Here is a 23579-nt window from a genome sequence, read left to right on the forward strand (position 1 = left end):
CTCCTCCCCACTGATAGCTGGTGTGTGGGGAGCGTTTTGGCGCACTATGGCTGCCGTCGCATCATCCAGGTGGGGCTGCACATTACTGGTGGTGTAGGGGAGTCCCCATTACCTGTAAAGCCCTTTGAGTGGAGTGTCCAGAAAAAGCGCTATATAAGTGTAAGCAATTATTATTATTATTATGATGATGATGATGATGATATGTTTCCACCGTCTCTCTGTCACCACCAGGGGGCGAACCCCATGACGCCTGAGCAACTGGGGGAGCAGCAGGGAAGAGGGGCGGCTCACTCTTGGCTCTCTTGCCCTCCCGCGTGGCCCACAGGTTCAGCAGCGCCGAGCTCTGCTCCAGCAGGGAGTTGGGGTTCTCCACCCGGATCTTATTGATGTCGTCCACGCTGAACTGCAGCTCGCGCGCCAGCTCTGGGCGCAGAGGGGAGAGGGCAGGAGGAGCACAGAGATGGGGTTACTGATCTTGCAACAGACAGGTCAGCACACAAGAGCACATTCCTCGTGGGAACACACAGCCACAATTTCCTGCCGGAATAACGCTAGGACGCAACAACTACTAAATCACAAAGCAGAAAAGGAATAAATGCAGAGAATAATTATTCATTCATCTGCAGCAATAAGTTACAGTAAGTCTTTAAAACACTTGTAACATCTCTCAACAACAGAGCCCCCTAAGCAAAATTAATTCCCACCTAATTTCCAGCTTTTCCTCAGGTGATGATAGTGTTTTGCTTCTTGTTATTTTTTAAATGGTTTTAACTGGAGGTGGGAATAAGATTGAGGAAAAGAATGAAAGTACTGTATAAACACCCTCAGAAACAAAGCTGTTCACTAATTTACTAACCCTAATAAACACTGTCTGTTAATTAGTGAACAGCTTTGTTTCTGAGGGTGTTTATACAGTACTTTCATTCTTTTCCTCAATCTTATTCATTGTCATGTCATTGTCATGTCATTCAACACCCATTATTCTAGCAGCTGGGAGCTCAGATGTTCTAGCAGCGAGTTAACTGATTGAAGATCCAGGGTTTCAGCTGCTGTCTGTGCGTCGAGAGAACAGAGAGCCATTCACACGTGCGCACACACCCACCTGCCCAGCTCAGCCCCAGCTGCTCCGATATTAAGGCCATCTTCAGTTCTGTCCTCTCCATGGCGCTCATCGAGGCTGGAAAACAGAAACCCCTTTTACACCTCTCTCCTCAAGTATATCTCTTTTTCAGACCTCAGCCTTCACGCCTCCAGCTGCTGATCTACAACTTCCGGAGGCGGCGATGCTGTTCATTTTGTGATCTGCAGGAACACCTGCAGCACTGCTTTCTCTCCCTGCCCAAGTGCCTTCTCTCTGGGGAACGGACATGCGCCAGCACATACTGATTTTTAAGAATGTCTAAGAGGATCCGAGCTTGAAGACCTGGAGAGAGGAGGCTTACCCATGGTCGGTTCGCTCAGGGCGCTGTATCTCTCCCGAAGGGCCAGGGGGGTCAGCGTCCGTCTTCGGTCTTCACTGCCCACCACCTGGCACAAAACCCAAGCACATCAGGACACGAGAAACCGGATGGGGGTGGGGGCAGGAGGCTGACTGGCCCAGTGCATTCAGGACAGATGGGGGAGAAGGAGGCTACCTTGATGCAGGGAGGCATGGTTATGTTGAGGTTGCAGAGCACGTGCTGGCTGTCCTCATACTTGGTGGACTTGCGGAGGAAGGAAAGGAATCCTGAGGGGTCTTTGCTGCTGTCACGGACCTGGGGTGGAAAGAGGAAGGGTTCGTTAGAGTCATCATCATCATCATCTTCCAGTCTGGACATGTGCACTTTTGCGCAGAAAGAGGCAGACAGAGAAGGAGAAGACAGATGTTGAAGAGAAAGACAGTGACAGAGCCGGTGAGGGGGCAGTGGGACAGAGAGGGAGGGGAATTGAGAGAAGGGTCACCTTGACAGACACTGGAAGCCTGTTGTCCCTGAAGGCCTGGAAGCTGAAGCTGCGGGGTTGCTGCGTGGCCTTCCTCACTGGAACAAGGTTCCCCGAGCACTCCAGGTGCAGTGGCATTCCCTCCAACACCTGCAGGGGGCAGCACAGAAATACTCAAAGACTAATAAAAACAGTTCCTTATACTTCTATAGCACTTTTCAGGATGCTTCCCTCAAAGCACTTTACAGGTAATGGGGACTCCACTCCACCACCACCATGTAGCACCTGGATGAAGTGACGTCAGCCATGGTGCACCAGTACACTCATTAACACCAGCTAACAGTGGGGAGGAGAACAGAGACATACAGACACTGCTCATTCCACTCCCTCCCAGCCCCTGTCTTTCCAAATGTCCCTTGTTCTTTCCTAGCTCCTCTCCAGCTCCAAGATGCTCTACATCCTGGTTCCTCTCTTCCCAGCCCCCTTCTGTCTCCAAGACTCTGAATCCCTCTGTCTCTCCCGCACTCTCTGAATCAATTCTCTTCCTCCCCCTGTCCCTTTTTTACTGCTAGACCCCCTTTACCCTCCCAGGACCCCCCGCCTCTCTCTCCACATCCCTGACCTCGATGTCTCGGCTCCGGGCGACTTCGGTGAAGTTCTCGTGCTGCTCCAGGGTCTTGTCCATCTTGTCGTCGGTCATGCAGTAGCAGCGCAGCCGCCCTTCCCTGGCCTCGTTCATCTTGGCGAAGATCACGAACTTGGCCATGTAGGGCACAGCCGAGAGCTCCTTGTACAGCAGGTTGGCAAAGCTCACCGCCTCCGCCGTGCGAGGGCAGTCCGCCAGCCAGAACCTGGCCAGGGAGCGAGGAAGAGGAGTCAATCCACCCTCTGTGGGTGCAGCATTTCCCCCCTGACTTGACAAAAATCTGTCTTCTTTTCCACCAGCACTTCTTGAGTTCTTGAGCACATACAGATCAGGCAAAACCATATCCCCAAAAGTGGACAACAGCTGCTGAACACACATCCAACACGTTCACAATAACCCCCCCGAACCTCCCTTCACCCCTCCAGGCACAGCACATGCCCCCAACCACCAGCCCCCTGTCCTCACCGTGCTGAGACGTTGGTGGTGAAGCGGGCGCACTCGTCGGCGTAGATGAGCTTGGTGGTGCCAGTGATGTCCTCCCACTGAGCCGGGTCGGTGCCACCTGGGGGAGATGCAAAGGTGTCGTGCATCAGTCAGTATCCAAAAAACACCCCCAACCCAGTTCAAATGACCTGCCCTTAATAAAAAATACCAACACCAATACCAATATTCATACTTACACCAACACTAACTCTCTGCCCCCGATACCAACACCAGCTCTCTGTCCCCCTAATACCAACACCAACTCCCTGCTCCACAATACCAAAACCAGCTCTCTGTCCCCCAGTACCAACACCAACTCCCTGTCCCTCCAATACCAACACCAACTCCCTGTCCCCCCAACACCAACACCAACTCCCTGTCCCCCCAATACCAACACCAACTCCCTGTCCCTCCAATACCAACACCAACTCCCTGTCCTCCAATACCAATACCAACTCCCTGTCCCCCCAATACCAACACCAACTCCCTGTCCCTCCAATACCAACACCAACTCCCTGTCCCCCAACACCAACACCAACTCCCTGTCCCCCCAATACCAACACCAACTCCCTGTCCCCCAATACCAACACCAACTCCCTGTCCCCCCAACACCAACACCAACTCCCTGTCCCCCCAATACCAACACCAACTCCCTGTCCCTCCAATACCAACACCAACTCCCTGTCCTCCAATACCAATACCAACTCCCTGTCCCCCCAATACCAACACCAACTCCCTGTCCCTCCAATACCAACACCAACTCCCTGTCCCTCCAATACCAACACCAACTCCCTGTCCCCCAACACACCAACACCAACTCCCTGTCCCCCAATACCAACACCAACTCCCTGTCCCCCAACACCAACACCAACTCCCTGTCCCCCCAATACCAACACCAACTCCCTGTCCTCCAATACCAACACCAACTCCCTGTCCCCCAATACCAACACCAACTCCCTGCCCCCCCAATACCAACACCAACTCCCTGTCCCCCCAATACCAACACCAACTCCCTGTCCTCCAATACCAACACCAACTCCCTGTCCCCCAACACCAACACCAACTCCCTGTCCCCCCAACACCATAATCTACTCCTTGCTCCCCAACACCAGTACCGACTCCCCGTCCCCCAGTACCAACACCAACACTCATACCAATGACGCTGCAGAGGAGCCTGAGGCTGGTGGTGTCGCCCTCCCCTGCGTCGCGCGGGTTCTCCCTCCAGGAAGGCGGCAGCGGGATGCGCAGGCCGATGGGCCGGTGGAACTTCCTGCGCCGTGGCTCCACGGTGACGACGGGGCTGAAGGTGGCTTGGTTCCCCAGCAGCTTCGTCACCAGCTCGTCCGGTACCGGCTGGGCCTGGGAGCGGGGCAGGCGGGACACAGAGAGGTTCATAAGGCCCTGTCCTTCTCGCTCCTCCTGAGAAAACTCCGCTCTTTTAACGTGTGCACCACAATGATGACTCTGTTCCATAGAGGTTTTCTAGAATCTGTCCTAGCATTCACTGCGGTCGCCTTGTTTTAGTGACTTTAATACATGTAGTAAAAACAGTCTGAGCAAGAAAGCAAAGCTGGCCAGCAAGCCGATTGGTGCATAACACTGACAGCTGTCAGACATTAATTGTTACAAACATCCCTTGAGCATCAGGGCTCTGTAGCCTCTGTAGCCCTGTAGTCGATTTAGACTACAAAGATTTAAGTGCAAGAGAACTAAGGTATCCTTTATTCCCAGGACTATTAACCTGCTTAATTTGAACTGATTGGATATTTTGCTTTATCTTTTTGTGTTTTATATGTATGTTTCATATCTGTTATTCTAGATGTATTAGGTAATGTTTTGTGACTTTTACCTGCATGCAAAGCAAGTAAGGGCAATAAATTAAGAGAGTCTACATTGAGAACATTTCAAGAGCAAAGCAATACTAAAATCAGCAGACTGGTGATGGGAAGGATTTGGATCTGAGCCCTGTCTGCAGCCGGCCCTGCCCTCACCTGCAAGCCCAGCCGCACTCTCTTAGTAACCGCTGTCTCCGGGAAGGTGGCCTGGACCAATGGGACGAGCCTGCTGGTGAGCAGCCCCCCTTCTGGGCCAATCAGGTCGCTCTCCTGCTGCACCCGGGACACCACAGCAAAGTAGAGGGGAAAGTCTGTGGAAATGATCCTCCGAATCCTCTTCTTGCCCAGCTCCTCCTGGCTCTCCAGATCTGACAGCACAAACAGCAGCGCTCACATCAGCACCGGCAGGGGAACCAACACTTGTCCAACAGGGTGTGATCGTTGCGGTTCCGTACCCCCCACACCTGGGGCGCGAAGCCGGGTCTCCAGCGTAACGCCACAGGGAACCAATCGCGCGGGCTAAAGGAGACCTCCCTCAGCCCGGGCAGCTGAGGGCCCTGCTACGCGCAGTGAGGGCGCTGATGTCACCCCACTAGCTCCGCTACAAGGGCACGCAGCTTCTCGCGAGGGCTTGTAATGAAGTCAGCACTCGAAATGGGAAAACAGAAGCACACCCGTCGCCAAATTTAAAAAAAATGTTGGTAAAGTGTTTTATGTAAGCAAGCCTGTTTACTCAATTCAAGCTTTATTATCCTCTGGGGGAAATTTGTTTCACTGCATAGTCCGATACCGCAAACATTACCAACATAGAAGACAGTAAAATAGTGTTGCCGGAGATAAGAGAGTTTATCTACATTGTTTCAGGGAGAAACGGCAGTGGGGAAGAAAGATTTCTGCAGTCTAGTAAGAACAGCCGACGAGCCCTGTCTTTGAGGACAAGCTGTGAAGACAGAAATTTGCCTCAGTTTTGTTGCCGATTTATCTTTGAGAATTGGGCGCTCCTGTACTCAGTCACAGAAGGGCCCACAATTCACCTCAGCACTGTCAAGATAACTAGATGGGAAACAAGCTCAAGAATGTTTATGTTTTTTATTATCTCAGCTCAATGTATTAACATGTTGGATTAAAAAGCTTACCCATATTAAAGCGTGCAGGAATAAGGATTATAATCAGACGTGTTTTGAATCGAACATGATTAAAACCAGGGTGGCATGGTGGAGCAGTGATTGGTGTCTTGCAGCACTGGGGCCCTGGGTTCAGTTTCTGGGGTGCTCTTTGTGTGGAGCTTGTATGTTCTCCCTGTGTTCATGTGGGTTACCGGGTTACTGGGCTTCTGGGAAAAATAGCCCTTGTGTGAGTGTGCATGTTTGTGTCCTTGTTTGTGTGTTCCCTAAGATAGACTGGAGTCCCATCCAGAGTGTATCCGGCCTTATGTCCGTTTCTAGCTCAGATAGACTCGGGGCCACTGAGGCCCTATGTTGGATGAAGCAGTTATACCCAAAAAATAGATGGAGGGATGATTAAAATTGTAAATAGAATTAAAACTGCAAAACTAAAAAAAGGGCTGGTATGTAAAAGGTTAGTCAGTAAGCACTACCAATCCAATTCAAGAACTGAATCCAGAAATGTGTCAAAATTGTATAATGTAATAGTAAGGCCTTATCTAGAATATTCTGTACAGTGAAGGCTGCCGCATTATATAAAATATATCGCTCCTTTGGAATCAGTCTAGAGAGGAGCAGCAGATACATTACATGGCTGTAAGGAATGGCCTACACTGACAGGCTGAAGGAACTGAACCTTTTCAGTCTTCAGAGTATGAGGGCACCAGGTACAAGTATTCAAAGTCCTCAAGGGCCTCAATAATGTTAACCGAGAGGACTTTTTCAGAATGAACAGTGCAACAAGTGGTGACAATGTGGAAGTGCTCTTAAAACTCAGAATAGGGTCACTACTTTACCCAAAGTGCTGTAAGAGTAGGGAACAAGCTGCCACTCAATACTAAACGGGCTATATGAGCCAACAGGTCTCCTTTTTTTCGTAGCTGTTCTCATGTTCTTATCTTCTATCCGAATCTTTTTTTATCCTTAGATGGTTGTAGTGAAGTGGAGTGGAGTCTGACCCGGCAGACCATCGCAAAGGATCAAGTCATTGCCTATAATCAGTACTTCAGCAGTGAGGCATGCTGCTAATGCAGACTCGCCATGAATACAAGTCTGACCTGACTGGACTTCACGAGGTGAATACACGCACCTTCATCCATGCCATTAAGGATGGTCTCCAGCAGCTCGTCGCCATAGCGATTCCGGTGCTCCTTCCACACAGAGCCATTCTCACTGCGCAGGACCACCAGCTCCCGATCCCCCCGGCCTATTGAGGCGAAGTGAGGTATCTCTACAATCACTGGCCTGTGGGACCGAGGGAAGAGCACTGACAGTCAGAACTACTACAACACACACTGCTCACCCTGCACTGACAGTCAGAACTACCACTACAACACACACTGCTCACCCTGCACTGACACAGGCACAGCCACTACAACACACACTGCTCACCCTGCACTGACACAGGCACAGCCACTACAACACACACTGCTCACCCGGCACTGACACAGTCACAGCCACTACAACACACACTGCTCACCCTGCACTGACACAGTCACAGTCACTACAACACACACTACTCACCCTGCACTGACACAGTCACAGTCACTACAACACTGGCAGACATCAATACCTCACACACTGCACTGACACAGGCACACAGCAGCGTCTCACACACTGCACTGACACAGGCACACAGCAGCGTCTCACACACTGCACTGACACAGGCACACAGCAGTGTCTCACACTGCACTGACACAGGCACAGGCACAGCAGTGAGAGCTCCTGCCATGGCTAAGCTGTCGAGCCTTGCTCCAACTGTGCAGGGTGGCACTCTGTAGTGCTGCTACACTCACCCCAGGAACTGTGCCCCAGCGGGCCCCAGGGAGATGATGCGGCTGGCCAGCCCCTCACCCTCCACCAGCGGAGGGGGTGTGGACAGCTTCTGGGGTTTGATGAGGCGGCAGGTGATGCGTGTGGGGGCGGCGCAGGTGCGAGGGGGGATGATGACACGCAGACCATTGTGCCGGCTGCCCCTCATGGAACCTCCTCGGGCGTCCACCATGAAACTGACCAGGAACCTGTCCAACACAGCAAGCACACTCAGCACAACAGCTCCCCGGAGCAGAGCATCGCAGGACACACGGGGAATCGACAAGGAGCAGGAGGCACCACTTTACACCAAGGGTTGTGGGAGTCTGCAACAAGCCACCCAGCCATGTTGTCAAAGTCAACTACAAACTACAAACAGTGTGCCCTGTGGCGTGATCTCAGCTGGTCTGTAACTGAGGTGAACAGGAGTGCACTTCTGCACTGTTCTAGTGGGGAAGTCAAATACATTTTACCACAAGCAGATCCTTAATTATGTAATCAATTGGTCTAACGAATTAAGCAATTAGTCAGCTTGTTTTTCCAAAAATTAAATAAATGGGTCATGTTTGACAGATAAATTGATCCGGCCTCCCCCAGCGCCAGCACTGACCCGGTGTGGATGGGGCTGGCCACAGGGCTGACGTTGTCCGAGGTCTCGGTGGCCGGGCTGCTGGGGATCAGGGAGTCCTCGTCGTACTCCTTGGGCAGGGGCACAGGCGTGTGCTGCTCCAGGCAAACACACAAACACACACACGGGATAAGCTCAATGCTCTGCGTCACAAACACACAAGGACTGAATCAAGACAATAAGCAGTGTTATCTCATTTGGCCACTAGGTGTCACATTGGAAGTCTCACAAAACATAATGATGCTATTAGCTGCACTAGTGAAAAGCTCTGCTCTAGGAGACTGGGTGGTACCTGCTCTGCGTGCACCATGTCCTGCTCCTTCAGGATGACGGTCTCTGGGGACACGCAGGGGATTCTGGGAATAGCCGGGGAATATGTCCTGTGAGAGGGAGGTGTTCAGAGTTAAGAGGCAGCGTGGGCAGGCCACAGTGACACTGCAGCTCACGTCTCGTCCCAAAGGACCTCCTGACATCTGAGACAGACCCTCGGTCCGCCCCCCCCCCCCCCCACTGCCCCTTACGCTGTGCCCAGCCCGCTCTCGTACTCTAGGGATTTTTTGGGAGACAGGAAGTCCTCGTCCTGGTCCTTCAGTTCGTCCAGCTTCAGGTACTTGGCTCCTTCCACTCCCATCAGCTCCTCGCCTGCGGACCACAGCGCAGTCAGACACGCGGACGCCGGCAGGCGCAGACACAGAGTGGACAAGAGGAGAGCAGTGACCATAAGATCTTCAACAGGGCACATTCCACTACAAGTCTACAGCTGCAGTCCAAGGTCAGGTGTTAGTGAAGCAGGCTAAAGTAAAAACTCTGAACGAAGATAAAAACTTCAGAAAAAGAACTTCTGTCGCCATCTGGGTGATGAAACCCAAGCAAGCAGTGGCTCCCATATACAGTATATAACCCTTACATGGACTGACACAGCGAGAGAGTGTGATGACGCTTCGCTGTTTGCAAAACTACACTTCAAATGAAAGTGCATAATTGAAGGCATACTGAATTCACGGTGTAACATACTTTGCAGGACCACTTTCTAATTCTTTATCCCCATTTCAAAACTGTGTGTTTATTGACTTTTTCTTCTTCCTTGCTTATTTTATTTCAGTCACTGACCCTGGCCATGAACCCCTAAATGAGGGAGGACCCCCAGATATTGTATTTATTGTGCTACAGTGGTTCCTAATCCAAGCTGGGAGGAGAAATGTCATTGTGTGTTATTGCTGGTGCTGTGTGTTGTTCTGGTTATGTCGGGTAAGGATAGGGTCATCATTCAATTTTAATGTGATTAAAACAAAAGCAGGTTACGGATTAAAAGGAGTCAATCCAGTCCATCATGTGTGTTTGTTTTTCTGGTAAACTTTCGACCAGATCCATTCCTCTCTCTGACTCAAGATAACGCAGAGATACATATCTATTTTCATTTTCCATCAAAAGTCCTAATTTGATTAAATTAGTGCCTGATGGGGGCTACAGCACAGGTCTCCAGTCTCATGGCACGTTTTGTATTGAATTTGGACTGGGCCCATGTTCTATTCACTAGATTGCCTCCAAAGGTTGCTGAAGGATGAGTTCCATGCTTGGCATTCTGATGACCAGCAACACCAGGAGATCTGCTACATTCTGCTCGATTGGGCAGGGGTAATGATTCCTAACTTGCTTATGGAGGAAGAGTAGAACGGTCTGTGTCCGTGTCACTTTCTGCCTGTTCTGTCTCCTTCTGAAACATACGTGCAAAACACTTCCTAATCTGACTCCGGACCTTAGAAAGTCACACAATGTTCTCAAATGAGAACACACCTCCATCCCTAAACTGAAGTAACAGAGTGAGGAGACCTCTGTGTGTGTCATAAAGCACAGCAACACCAATGGCAGGATAAGCGGCACTATGATCACCAAATACAGCATTCCTATCTCCAAGAAAATAAATGTAGGATTATTTCAGAAAAAAAAACAGTAATTCCATCAGTTCTTCATACCAAATTATACATGTACAGTATAAATACATTGACATTGCTCAAAACAGTCGTGCACAGGCAAAACGTTTGACTCTACTTATCTGGTCCACTTTAATTTGGTGCTTTTCTGTGACAGTGGGACAGAATATTAAAAAGGTCTATCCTGCCTTGTTCAGGGGACAAATGGAGGAGCAGATGCAGCATGAAAACTGCACAGTAGATATGAGACATCATGCGCTGACAGAAGCCAGAAACAAGACTTTCATCTTCTGAGTTAACCAAGGGAGACCAGAATGGCATTGCAATAGGATCATGACAGGGTCTCTTCTACAGGCAGATACTGGCAGTAACAGGAGGGGCTGTTCTACAGGTACATTCTACCTCAATTCACATACACATAGCACAGAACAAGACAATAGACCCACAGCACAAGTAACACATGGACACCTCTCAACTCACAACTGGCAGCCCACTGAAGCTAAGCAGGTGTGAGCCTGGTCAGTACCTGGAGGGGAGACCTCCTGGGAAAAACTAAGGCTGCTGCTGGAAGTGGTGTTAGTAGGGCCAGCAGGGGGTGCTCACCCTGCGGTCTGTGTGGGTCCTAATGCCCCAGTATAGTGACGGGGACACTATACTGTAAACAGGCGCCGTCCTTCGGATGAGACGTAAAACCAAGGTCTTGACTCTCTGTGGTCATTAAAAATCCCAGGGTGTTTCTTGAAAAGAGTAGGGGTGTAACCCCAGCATTGGCCCTTACCAACCATGGCCTCCTAATAATCCCCATCTATGAATTGGCTTTATTACTCTGCTCTCCTCCCCACTGATGGCTGATGTGTGGTGAGCGTTCTGGTGCACTATGACTGCCGTCGCATCATCCAGGTGGTGCTGCACATTGGTGGTGGTGTAAAGCACTTTAAGTGGAGTGTCCAGAAAAGTGCTATATAAGTGTAAGCAATTATTAATTATTATTATCAACATGAAAACACCATGCAGTGCTTAAAGGCCATGACACTTACACCTCTGTGCTCTTTAACGCAACATCGCCATACAGGGAACCTCACCAACACTCCCACACACAAAGACACTGAGACACAGATATGTGGACACAAGTTGTTGGGATGAGATATTAAGCATGATTTCGTGGGGGGGGCTGACTTGATCTTCATGAAAAGAACCTCAATATGAAAAAGCTCACTGATGCACAAACCCTTTCCTACAGCGAACACAGCTGATGCTGATCTGAGTGTTGAACTCAGATTGCAACATTTCTGTGCTGGTCAAAGAGAAACTGGGATTAAACAATTAGACAGGACAGGACAGCCCCCTCTCCCTCAAGCTATTCTGACTCAAGGACAGAGCTTCAGCAGCTCCAGAGTCCAGTTGAAGGTATTAAGGAAATTCCTGTCCCACTGAACCACTCCTGTCTGCTCTCTGATGGTGAGCTGAGGAGCCCCATATACCACAGTGCAGAGTTCCGTTAATGAAACACCTGGGGCTCCCCAGGTGTCTAAGAAATCTGCCCTGCCTGCCTCATCTTCCCAGCCTATCCCTGTGCTGAAAGATTAATTGCTACTGTCTGATTTAGGGTGACACTAGGGAGACTTTCCTGCAGGAAACAGCTCATCAGCTCTGCTTTCTGTCAAGAAATACCGTGTTGATGAGTTCTGTGACTTTTTTCAGCTCTTGTGAAAGCCATGCCTACCCTGACTCATCCACTGCAGGGCGATACATCAGGCTACCTGCTTCTGTGACGCTCGGCAGCACACAATCAAATTTCCCCACTCTTTACTGCAGCACGTTTGAGGGATTATATCTCCTTTCCTCTTAAAGAGCTATCCCATCTGATTCATTCTCACAGTAATGCATGAGGATTTTCTCATTAGACTTATAACTGATTACAGGCCTTTTTGAGGGCCTTTCCTGTGGATGCCTATAAAAATCAGCTCCTGGAGGGATAGATTTGATTTCTACAAGCATTTTAATCAGCAATCCCCAGTTCTGGTCCTGGAGGAACACTGTGTCTACGGGTGTTCTGTACTGCTGGGCTTGAAACAACTCGAATCAGCACATTCCCAGCTAAACTGAAGACCCAGGTCTTCAGGTGTTGCTGCTGTGCAGACATAGTGGGCCTCTGAATGCGGGACTGAGGAGTCCTGGGGGAGACTCATGGTCAAGTAATGAGGACGAGCCATCGTCCACAGGTGACATTCCAGAGCACTCAGACAGCTTGACTTCCACCAGTGGGAGGGAACGTGATTCAAGTCCCTGATCTATAGAAATATAATCCACAAACAGGAAATCCTTCCAGACACTTCTGGCAAGGAGCCTACCTCACCAGCGCTGATCTTCATAAAGATTAACATCATGAAAAGCTTGGGAAGTGAAAACTGTGGGTAAAATTAATTCTTATTCATACATCTTTAATAAAGCAGAACACCACATAACAGGAAGAAAATCTGTTCTTTGGAGTCCTGGAAATGGGCTAAATAAATCTTTCTCATTTCCTTGAAAACGTTATGTTTGAGTTTACCCATGAATACGTGCATTCTTTTTTTTCCCCATTTTTTTTTAAAACTCAAATGACTGTCAGTCACCAACCTTTAACAAACCGGTTGCGTCAGGTAGAAATCAGGAAGCGGTCAACACCAGCGCAGTGGGTTCAGACAGCCAGGGCAGGCAAGGACACAGTAAAAGACACTGACGTGACAGCGCTGCTGCAGGGCGCGGCGGACACAGAGCGGGACAGCAGGCGGAGAGGAGCGGCCAGCGCACGGAGCCCAGGACGCGTCCCCACACCCTGCTGCTCGCACAGTGTGAGCTTCCCGCACTGCAAACAGGGCTGTCCGTGCTGCTACTGCAAGTCTCGTTAGTACTGTGCAGACCATGTGAGCGGGCGGGGGCGGTTATGGGTTAGACAGTACAGTAGCTGGGTCTGGAAGGGGTTCATGGTCACATGCGAATGAAGTCACGACCTCATGAGCGTCGAGTGAGCTTGAAATGGAATCACACGGTCACTACCACCTACGACGGCAATAGACAAGTAGTGGTTCATACCTAGCGTTAGCTGAGCAATTCCTAAAAAGAGGAAATAAAGTAGAATTTAGCTGCGGCCACACAGAGGCACAAATGTTTTTTTTTTAGACAGTTTTCTTCATTGTTTTGCAACTTACACAAATGAATACACACAGTTCCTAACAAAGCGTTGGTCTATGCAAACAAGATCACTTTTTTTTTATGTAGTCCACGCAAAAGCCACCCATTTCTAGTGTGCAGGTTTAGGGGATCCCTGGAAAATATTGGCACTCGACAGGACAAAGAGCTGAGCTTCATGACGACTGATCAGCATAAAAAAAAAAAACTTCCAAGCTTCACAAGCTTCACAAGAATAAAAGAGAAGAGCGGTCGTGTCCTGTGCTGGTGTTTTCAGTGACCCCATGAGTGGTGGACCCAGTTCATCTCTCTTGTGTGTGGAAGCAGAGCGACAGACAGGAAGTGTAATGAACTGTGACAAGAGCATGGCTTCACGGAGCACTGTGATTGGCCGGCCGCTGCTGCACTGCAGAACAGGGGGCAGCCAAAGAGCAAAACTTTCAATCTATCTTACTGCATGGCCGTGGCACTGCCAGATCTACAAGGGCTTAACAAGTAGGAGTACGCTGTGGGTTGTCTGTACGAAAGGCCTGAAGCGGCATGACCAGAGGTCTGGTATTTGACAGCTTCTGCTGTAAGGGATGTTATAGAAAGAACGCAGGTGAAGTCACTGGCTGATACTCCGCACCCCCCTCTAGTGGCAACAGCCCACCATTGCTGCAGTAACTGGTGACCATTCAAAAAAAGACAGTTCACCGTGATGGCTGTGCCCAGGTGTGCTGTCAGCACTGTTAAGTCACTTGGCAGCCAGACAGCAAGGGGTGCAATTTGCAGATCCAATGGCTTAGCTGTTTCTCCCTAAATGTTCTTTCATATTTAGAGAAACTGGTTTATGTCTGATGTCTATGACGATTGGTCGCTCTGTGCAAAGAGCTATGTAATAATCACCTGTATTGATCACATCTATTCACATAATTTTATCCATAACATCATGTTGATAAATTAATTTTGCTTGCTTCAGAGCTGTGAGCTGTACAGTCCAGCCAATATCTATAGGAAGAATAGAAGCATGGCTGATAACATAAAAACATTAACAAAAAAATAAATACAATAATGCACTTGACTAAACTACTGTACCTGTACTGAAAGTAAACTATATCACAGTAGATCAGGATTTTTTTATTAATGCAAACTCAATTAAAAATTCAGTATATTTTTTTCAATTTTCAATAACTCCTATCGAAGCATTTTTAAAATAGAAATGGTACAAGAAGGAGGTCTCCCCCTGCACTGCCCTCCCCTCAGAGTAGAGCTCACTGGTGTTGTGTTAAAGACTGCAGTTTGAGACAGTGTTGGCTGTAAGGAGTCTGTGGGGAGAATGAATGCTTTCCTATGAAGTTTCAGCTTCTACTTGAAAAATCAGCTTCTACTTTGAAACCGTGAAAAGATGAACAATCCCGTTCCTAGAGGAAATGAGGCAGTCCGTTTTCACTTGCGCATGTTCTGCTGCATAGATCACAGCCAGCTCCCCTTAGGAAGGCTGCACACACAAATTCATTCAGCAAGACGCGCAACACTGTCGTGATGCATCATGATCATTATTGCTGAGCTCTCCTGGGGTGAGGGGCTGAAGCAGCTGAGTGTCAGGGCCGGTGTTCGGGCCTGTGGACATGTCGGAGAGCTCATGCAGGCGGTCCTTACCTTCGTCCTCCGACACATCCAGGATCTCGTCCACAGTCTCGGGGAAGCTCATGCGGTGCTTCTCGGTGGTGCTCTGGAACACAAAGCCGGATTGGGTCACCCTGCAATGCAACTGCTGCAAACAAAGTTAATTCCCTGGGAACTCCATTTGTTTTGCTTGTGGCAGCTTCTCCAAGCCAGTAACAGGCCCTGGGTACATCTTGTCTTTTACTTTGTGTGATTTTGCGCAGACAAGCATGTGCATTTATTGTATAACAGCATTGTACACTGTACGTCTGCTTTTGAGTCTCATCCATAGGATCTGTACAAGAGACAGCATTTAGTCATTTGAAATTGGAGTCTTTTTTGTTTTCCCATAACAGAACTAAGCTTGCTGATCTCTTCTTCAGGAGAATGAGCAGTTAACGTTAAAATCTCTTTTCTCACAGTGTACTGCACACGCTTCAAAAGCAGGACAGATTGTACTTTTTGTTCCCAGTCTAAGCACACAGTGACTTCAGCTGTGTTACTCCATTGTTACACAATAGCCATGATTTTCTGCTCTGTTAAATTTATTGTCGTAAAAATAAAAAGCGTCTCTGATTAAAGGAATCAGGTCTGGAGAATCTAGATCTCACTAAGTAACATTAAAAGCTCATTTTCTTCTGGAATGGGTCAGCTGAGTGCCCCTCCCAAGCTGCCTGTGCGGGAGGACTCACCACGGAGACGGTCTCCTCGGTGACCAGCTTCAGCACATCGATGACGGAGATGTACCCCAGGCGCTTGGCGATGGCCAGGGCCGTGGTGCCGTTCTGACAGAAAGACAGAGGGAGCATCACAGCGTCCATCGCGCTCCAGTGCCGTCACACGCAGGCTAGCGCGGTGAACAATTTGTACTGTAAACCTGAGCTGACATGGAGCAGAAAATCCTGAACAGAAAGGCTGGAAGAATAGCAAGGATCTACTGTAGCTTTGACAGCAGCTATATCACCCTGCAACTCACAACTGGAAACCCACTGAAGCCCAGCAGGTGTGAGCCTGGTCAGTAATAATAATAATTGCTTACACTTATATAGCGCTTTTCTGGACACTCCACTCAAAGCGCTTCACAGGTAATGGGGACTCCCCTCCACCACCACCAATGTGCAGCATCCACCTGGATGATGCGACGGCAGCCATAGTGCGCCAGAACGCTCACCACACATCAGCTATTAGTGGGGAGGAGAGCAGAGTAATGTAGCCAATTCATAGAGGGGGATTATAAGGAGACCATGATTGGTAAGGGCCAATTGGAAATTTGGCCAGGACACCGGGGTTACACCCCTACTCTTTTCGAGAAGCGCCCTGGGATTTTTAATGACCACAGAGAGTCAGGACCTCGGTTTTACATCTAAGCAACCTTAGTTTTTCCCAGGAGGTCTCCCATCCAGGTACTGACCAGGCTCACACCTGCTTAGCTTCAGTGGGCTGCCAGTTGTGAGTTGCAGGGTGATATGGCTGCTGGCACAGTACCTTGAGTGGAGTGTCCAGTAAAAAGCTATATAAGTTTACTAAATCATTATTAATTATTATGAACTTTACATCTACTAGAAAGCATTTTACAATGACTGAAGCATCTGTGGGAGTACCGCAGTGCAGTTCAGAGAGCGATATTTTCACTCTTCGCTCTTTAACAAAGCTTTACAGATGTCCACCACCCAGTAAAACTGACTGGAGAAGCCAGCTGCTGCCCGGACTGGGGGGTAAAGGGGAGTGGTACTGTAACACCAGCTCTCCGAGGTGTGAACGGGGGTACTCACTGTGGTGGTCTCGTTGGGCAGGGCGCCGTGCTTCAACAGCAGGGTGACGATGTCGGTGTGACCCTGCTGCGCGGCCTGGTGGAGAGGGGTGTACCCCGCCTGCCGAGACAGACAGACAGACCCTCCGATCAACAGAACATCCCACCCCAGCGGGCATTACCACAGGGCACGGTCCAGAGCACACCGCATCAGAACACAGGACACTCGTAGGTCTGTGAACTACAGCAATTCAGAGGCGGGAAGAGAAATATACGACACAGAGAGAGGGACATGAAGGCAGGGAAGGCAGAGAGGAAGATGGAGACAGGTGGACAGGGAATGAAAGAGACAGACGAAGTAAGAAACAGCGCTTGTGGTGAGAGGGAGAGTGGAGGCCCTGGTTACCCTGGTCTTGCAGTTGGCGTTGGCTTGCTGCTGCAGGAGAAACTTGACCATCTTGATGTTGCCATAATGACTGGCCACGTGCAGGGGGGTGTAGCCCATCTGGAGGGAGAGGAAGAGGGTGTTGATGCTTCAGGCTGGGGGCAGTTTGCAGTTTTAAAGAGCCACTGTCTGGATGTCACCACAAGTCTATACTGTATATGCAGAGTTTCCCATTGGTTCTTATAGGAGTATAAATATAGAGTCCTGCACAGAATGTCCATCTCATTTCTGCAGTTACATCGCTTCATTTTCCCACAACAAATTTCATTCTCTCGATAGGCCACAAATATGTAATAAGCATTCCACACTTAATCAATCTAGCTTAAAACTGAAGATGCACACATTGATTTGCGCTTATATGCACATTTCCTGGAATTGCGTTAATGTCACAGACTTGTTAACTGAAAAGACTCTAAAATGGATTTTTCAGATCATTAGAAATCCAGAAGTGGGCAAAGAAACATCCTCAACAGGATGAAGCAGGAAAAAGCAGAGGGTGCCCACAGTATTTGAAACACAGATGCACATGGGGTGGCCAATGAATTAGTTTTAGCTGGAGCGTAACATATTTACTCTTCACATCTGCCCTCTCAGCTGTCCAGCTCCTGTGTCTCATCTGCCTCTTTCTAAGGTGAAGCAATATTTATGGCTCTTTCATTGAACTGGTAACACAATCCAGTGTGCCGGTAGTGGAACGGCTATTTTTAAAAGAACATTAAAGTTCTGGTGCACTGTCAGCAGGGCAAAATACAGTACAGTGCATCACACAGCAGCAGAAAGAACAGGAGAAAAAGAGCAGGCCCCCTGCATCACAACAGCTCAATGACATCCAACTAGCTGGGCTATACCCATGAGGCAACTGGATGTGTCTCAATGATGCCAGCATGTGGGACTCAAGACAGTCCCTTGCAAAGAGCTTTACAGTACGTCCTTCGGGGATGAGTTAGAACTGTGCAGGAGTCCGTGTCACAATAGTGAAATCTAAGCATTGTGTTGAGAGTCCACTCTGCTATTGACATAGCTCTGTTTTTTGTGTTGTGTTACGATTCGAAGACAGGCTAGAAACATCAAAGATCTTGCTCATTTCAAGTAATGTATTGATCCAAGGCGCTCCTTCATTATTAGTTTTGTGCCAGTGTTGTGGTGCTGCGTGTTGGCATCTCTTACCCGTGTGGCAGCATAGACAGAGGCGCCCTGCTTGACCAGGATGTCTGCAATGGGCACGTGACCCTCCTGGGCCACCAGGTGGAGAGGGGTCAAACCACTCTGAGGGGAGACGGAGGACAAAGGTCAAAGGTTATACCGACCCATCACCATCCCCTGTTCCCTTGTGGTGAGGCAGCGGTCGAGAGTGTTACAGGAAGTAATTGACAGGGAGAGAGCAGCACCACTCCAGCCATATTGCTGCTCTGAACATCCCTTGGGATCTGTCAGTCACATGGTTTATATGCAAGGAGGGCAAACCCACTGCCCAAGCATTTTCCTGCTGCATTTCATCTACCTTAATGCACCTCAGTGAGAGGCACTGGGCAAGGAGTACTTCACAATGCTCTATGCATGTAAAAAGGCTGCTAAGCACTGTTGCAACGGGATCATAATTATAAAACCCTTTTTTAATGTGCTTGTAATTATTTTATTAATGCATTTTACACAGGTCGATTAACTCAGCATTACCTCATTTACTTAACAGGCTATACTTTATTTCCAAATCATTTTTCTTAAAGCACACTGGCATGTCGAATGAAAGCTGTGGCTGCTGCCATCTTTCAATGAAAAACGTGGCCGTGCACATGCCTTCTTACAGAAGTGCTTAAATGCATGGGAACACGATTAGCAGGTCTTACACAAACCCGAACAGCCATGAGGGAAAAATGGCTCTCTTTATTAACAGTTAAGGGAAAAACCCTCTCTCTTTCAAACTCTAACTATACATCTTCATTCAATGCTCCTCTCTCAGTCCAGCAGATCTGGATTTGGCCATTAAATGCAAAAAGCCAGTCTGCTGCTGCCCTCTTCCCTCTGGTACAGCACATACTGTAAGAAGCTCTGCTAAACAGAAAAATCCAGTGGCCACCAGTTCTTAGTTTTTTATGTTGTCACCTGGGCAATGACAGGAAAGGCATTCCCCAAAAACCGAGATCTGCCATCTTGTCTGAACTTAATGCCCTCTTAAAATACAAAGGCTAACAGTCTTAATAAACAACCTGGTCCTCAAATCCTTTCATCAGCCCTCTAAGGTTTTCAGAGTTAATCTTTTGATTCGGCTAAACTGTCCCTTGACATTTCTGCTAAATTGTCGTCTGATTTTGGCCGTGGGGCCTTCAATACTCTCCTCCAGAGTCTGTCGGCAACTGTAAGAAATATCCCCTCTGAACAACCGTGGAGGAACCTGGGGATGGGAGAGCAGGTCTCAGGCAGGAGGGTTTGGCCGCTCCAACACATAGTAGCTGATTATGTGTTGGCTATTATTGCTTTGTTGCCCCGAATAATTACCTTGTTGCCCAGATTGACGTTGGCCTGTTTGGAGAGGAGCAGGGTGACCATATCGGGGCGCCCCTCCTGGGCGGCCAGGTGCAGGGGGGTGACTCCCTGCAGTGATTCTGCATTAGCTGAGGCCCCGTACTGCAGCAGGCTCCCTGCCACCTCCAGCTGGTTCTGCTTGGCCGCGATGTGGAGGGGAGTGTAGCCGTTCTGGGGACACAGATGGATAGGCCTTACTTACACTTACAGTACGACGTTCTTGTAAAAGAAGGGAGATTTTTTACCCCTTTTGTGACTCTGTGTCTCTGCTCTTTGCTCTTACCCGCGCTGTGCTGTGTGGTGAGCCTCCCTTGCTGACCAGCAGCTTGACCAGGTCCAGGTTGTTGTGATGGACGGCCACGTGCAAGGGGGTCAGCCCATTCTGCAGAATAGCACAAATGCCAGTTACGCCCTTTGGCCACTGATGCCCAACCTGTCGTTATAGCATCACACATCCTTTACATTCAAGCATTCAACCACACAAGAACTATGGGACAAGTCCGTTAATGCTTACTTCCTGAGTCTTTACTGATAAGAGGAGAATTTAAAGAGTCTGTTACCCATACTCTGTGCCTTGTGCTGTGCCTAAGCAGCTTAATTTGTGTATCATACATGGGCTCAGGTGTTGGGCCAGGCGCTGGGCCAGGTGGTGGCCGGGTGTTGGGCTGGGTGGTGGCCGGGTGTTGGGCCGGGTGGTGGCCGGGTGTTGGGCCAGGTGGTGGCCGGGTGTTGGTTGGGTATTGGCCGGGTGTTGGGCCAGGTGGTGGCCGGGTGTTGGGCCAGGTGTTGGCCGGATGTTGGCCGGGTGTTGGGCCAGGTGGTGGCCGGGTGTTGGTTGGGTGTTGGCTGGGTGTTGGGCCAGGTGTTGGCCGGGTGTTGGCCGGGTGTTGGCTGGGTGTTGGGCCGGGTGGTGGCCGGGTGTTGGCCGGGTGTTGGGCCGGGTGGTGGCCGGGTGTTGGTTGGGTGTTGGGCCAGGTGGTGGCCGGGTGTTGGCCGGGTGTTGGCCGGGTGTTGGCCAGGTGTTGGTTGGGTGTTGGTTGTGTGTTGGCCGGGTCTTGGGCCAGGTGGTGGCCGGGTGTTGGTTGGGTGATGGTTGTGTGTTGGCCGGGTCTTGGGCCAGGTGGTGGCCGGGTGTTGGGCCAGGTGGTGGCCGGGTGTTGGTTGGGTGTTGGGCCAGGTGGTGGCCGGGTGTTGGTTGGGTGTTGGGCCAGGTGGTGGCCGGGTGTTGGTTGGGTGTTGGCTGGGTGTTGGGCCAGGTGGTGGCCGGGTGTTGGCCGGGTGTTGGGCCAGGTGGTGGCCGGGTGTTGGGCCAGGTGGTGGCCGGGTGTTGGCCGGGTGTTGGGCCAGGTGGTGGCCGGGTGTTGGTTGGGTGTTGGCTGGGTGTTGGGCCAGGTGGTGGCCGGGTGTTGGCCGGGTCTTGGGCCAGGTGGTGGCCGGGTGTTGGTTGGGTGTTGGGCCAGGTGGTGGCCGGGTGTTGGGCCAGGTGGTGGCTAGGTGTTGGTTGGGTGTTGGGCCAGGTCAGGGCCAGAAGTGAATTTTATCTAAATCTTCTGTAAATGAATTCCCTTTAAATCTAAGCTGCTTCTTCTTACTTGTGGAGCTGGTCAGCTCCTAGATATATGGCACTCCTGTGAGAGTGCAATGTGGCTGGCTCAGGCCTCACCCATGGGAACACTCACCTTTCCTGCGGCGTTGGGATTGGCACCTCTCTCCAGCAGCAGCTCTGCCACGTCCACCTTCCCGTACTTGGCTGCCACGTGAAGAGGAGTAAACCCTTTCTGGAAAGCCGATCAGAGAGGGGAAGAAAGAGGGTCGGGGTACGAGGAGGACAGAGGGGAAGTAAAGGAAGACGTGAGGTGTGAGGTCAGTTTCAGCCAGGCAGAAGTAGAGAGAGCAGGACAGCAGGGACATGGAGGCAATGGAAGCAGTGCAGTTGCTGCGGTCTTTCCAGCAGGGGGCATGAGAAAGGAAGGGAGGGAAGTGGGCACCTTGGTCATGCGTGTCTGCAGCGCCTCCCTGTCCAGCAGGATGCGGGTGGTGGCTGCATGCCCCTCGCGGGCAGCAATGTGCAGAGGGGTGTGCCCAGCGGTGGTGGCGGAGTTGGGGTTGGCCTTATGGTCCAGTAGGAGCTTCACCATCTCTTTGTGGCCCATTCTGGCGGCACAGTGCAGGGGGGTCTGGTCATCCTGGAGAGAGGGAGAGAAGAGGCAGGAGGGAAGGAGAGAGGGATGAGAAGGGAGGGAGAGAGGAGGAGGAAGAGAAGAGGCAGGAGGTAAGGAGAGATAGACGAGAAGGGAGGGAGAGAAAAGGAGGAAGAAAAGAGGCAGGAGGGAAGGGGAGAGAGATGAAAAGGGAGGCAGAGAGGAGGAGGAAGATAAGAGGCAGGAGGGAAGGAGGGAAATGTGGAGGGAGGGAGAAAAGAGGCAAGAGGAAAGAGGGGGAGAGGAGGAGAGAGAGAAAGGAGTAGAAGGGAAGGAAGGAGAGAGGGGGTAAAAGGGATAGGAGGAAAAAGAGAGGAAGGAAGAGGAGGAAAGAAGAGAAGGGGAAAGGGAGAGCAGAGCGAAAATGAATGGGAAAAAAGGTGCAGCAGCAGAGAGGTAGAGATAGGATGGCAAACGAGAAGAGAGAGATGAAAGTTCAATATCATAAAGTCTTGAAAGACAGGTTGCATACCTGAACATTTCTAACCTCACAAATTTGTCTTTTTTTCTAAAACGGAAATTTGCAATATTTCTGTTTTGCCAGTGGCACACGGCTCCTCTCGATAGCTGCAGCGCCTGTCCCGCTCCGGAGATAGTGCACAGACATGAAGCAGGGCTGTGAGCTCCAGAGTGTCCTACAGGAGAGTCAGCGGCCTGTCTCGCACTGACATCACTGCCAGCAGAGCCCTGGTAGACTAGTTCTGACCTCACCTCAAGGAGGTGCCCTTTCTATTGTGTACTGTGCTGCAGGGAGTACAGGACCGCTGCAATTTTACAGCTGTCACCTCTTCAGCTCTTTGGGTGAATACAACACTGATGACTAAGAAAGTAGGTTTGTGCTACTGTTTGTTTTAATTTCGCAGGTCTAATTATGTCTTGCAGAGACAAAACCATTTTTGAAGCTGTTTTCTTCAGTCTTCTGTTGGCTTAAAGTTCTTTATGAAAGGTGCCTGGTATCTGCACATAGAGGATACTTACTGTACATCTTGAGAGGTGAATAGCTTTTGGACCGTTTCTATTTACTAGGAACTGTTATCATGTGATTTCTACAGTACTACTCAAATCCACTGTGGGGCTCGGAGGGTTTTTACATAGAAGAGATGAGCCCACACACAAGTTGGCAAGGCATTTACATGCAGTTATTAATACTGCCATTAATATTTATAGGTGGCATTAAAATTTCAGAGACTTCTCACATTTCATTTCTTTAAATAACATCCAAAATGAGCTGCAATGAAATAAATTCCCTTTCCTGCTTTCTGGGGAAATCCACATCCTTGCCTGCTTTAAAAAATGACAAGGCAGATTCGGCTTCTATAAAAGGTCAAATGAGCAGAAGGCGAAAATGCTTTTCAAAACCTATAAAGTTAATTCGAGGCAGAAGCACCACATTAGCGCAAGTGTCCACGAGCTCTTTCCACGCACAG

General features: G+C 49.8%; 1 protein-coding gene across 8 annotated transcripts in view; it reads right to left on the bottom strand.

The window, feature by feature from the left end:
• Positions 1-23579, bottom strand: part of ank1a (ankyrin 1, erythrocytic a) — a 148416-nt gene that overhangs the window by 24753 nt on the left and 100084 nt on the right. For 6 of the 8 annotated variants that reach the window (XM_069182234.1, XM_069182251.1, XM_069182227.1 and 3 more), the window contains 24 exons: positions 21940-22137; positions 21631-21729; positions 20235-20333; positions 19925-20122; positions 18599-18697; positions 17393-17491; positions 17009-17107; positions 15929-16021; positions 15231-15303; positions 13494-13514; positions 9009-9129; positions 8780-8867; positions 8470-8582; positions 7844-8068; positions 7138-7292; positions 5041-5252; positions 4204-4408; positions 3032-3128; positions 2543-2771; positions 1942-2070; positions 1635-1754; positions 1443-1527; positions 1103-1177; positions 292-423 (listed from right to left, as the gene is read on the bottom strand). In XM_069182234.1, coding sequence (XP_069038335.1) covers positions 292-423; positions 1103-1177; positions 1443-1527; positions 1635-1754; positions 1942-2070; positions 2543-2771; positions 3032-3128; positions 4204-4408; positions 5041-5252; positions 7138-7292; positions 7844-8068; positions 8470-8582; positions 8780-8867; positions 9009-9129; positions 13494-13514; positions 15231-15303; positions 15929-16021; positions 17009-17107; positions 17393-17491; positions 18599-18697; positions 19925-20122; positions 20235-20333; positions 21631-21729; positions 21940-22137 — 3064 coding nt within the window. The remainder of the gene's footprint in view (positions 1-291; positions 424-1102; positions 1178-1442; positions 1528-1634; positions 1755-1941; positions 2071-2542; positions 2772-3031; positions 3129-4203; positions 4409-5040; positions 5253-7137; positions 7293-7843; positions 8069-8469; positions 8583-8779; positions 8868-9008; positions 9130-13493; positions 13515-15230; positions 15304-15928; positions 16022-17008; positions 17108-17392; positions 17492-18598; positions 18698-19924; positions 20123-20234; positions 20334-21630; positions 21730-21939; positions 22138-23579) is intronic. The other 2 variants (XM_069182230.1, XM_069182229.1) reach the window with 2 other exon arrangements.

The sequence above is a fragment of the Lepisosteus oculatus genome, chromosome 2, assembly GCF_040954835.1.
Source record: "Lepisosteus oculatus isolate fLepOcu1 chromosome 2, fLepOcu1.hap2, whole genome shotgun sequence".
Taxonomy (NCBI): domain Eukaryota; kingdom Metazoa; phylum Chordata; class Actinopteri; order Semionotiformes; family Lepisosteidae; genus Lepisosteus; species Lepisosteus oculatus.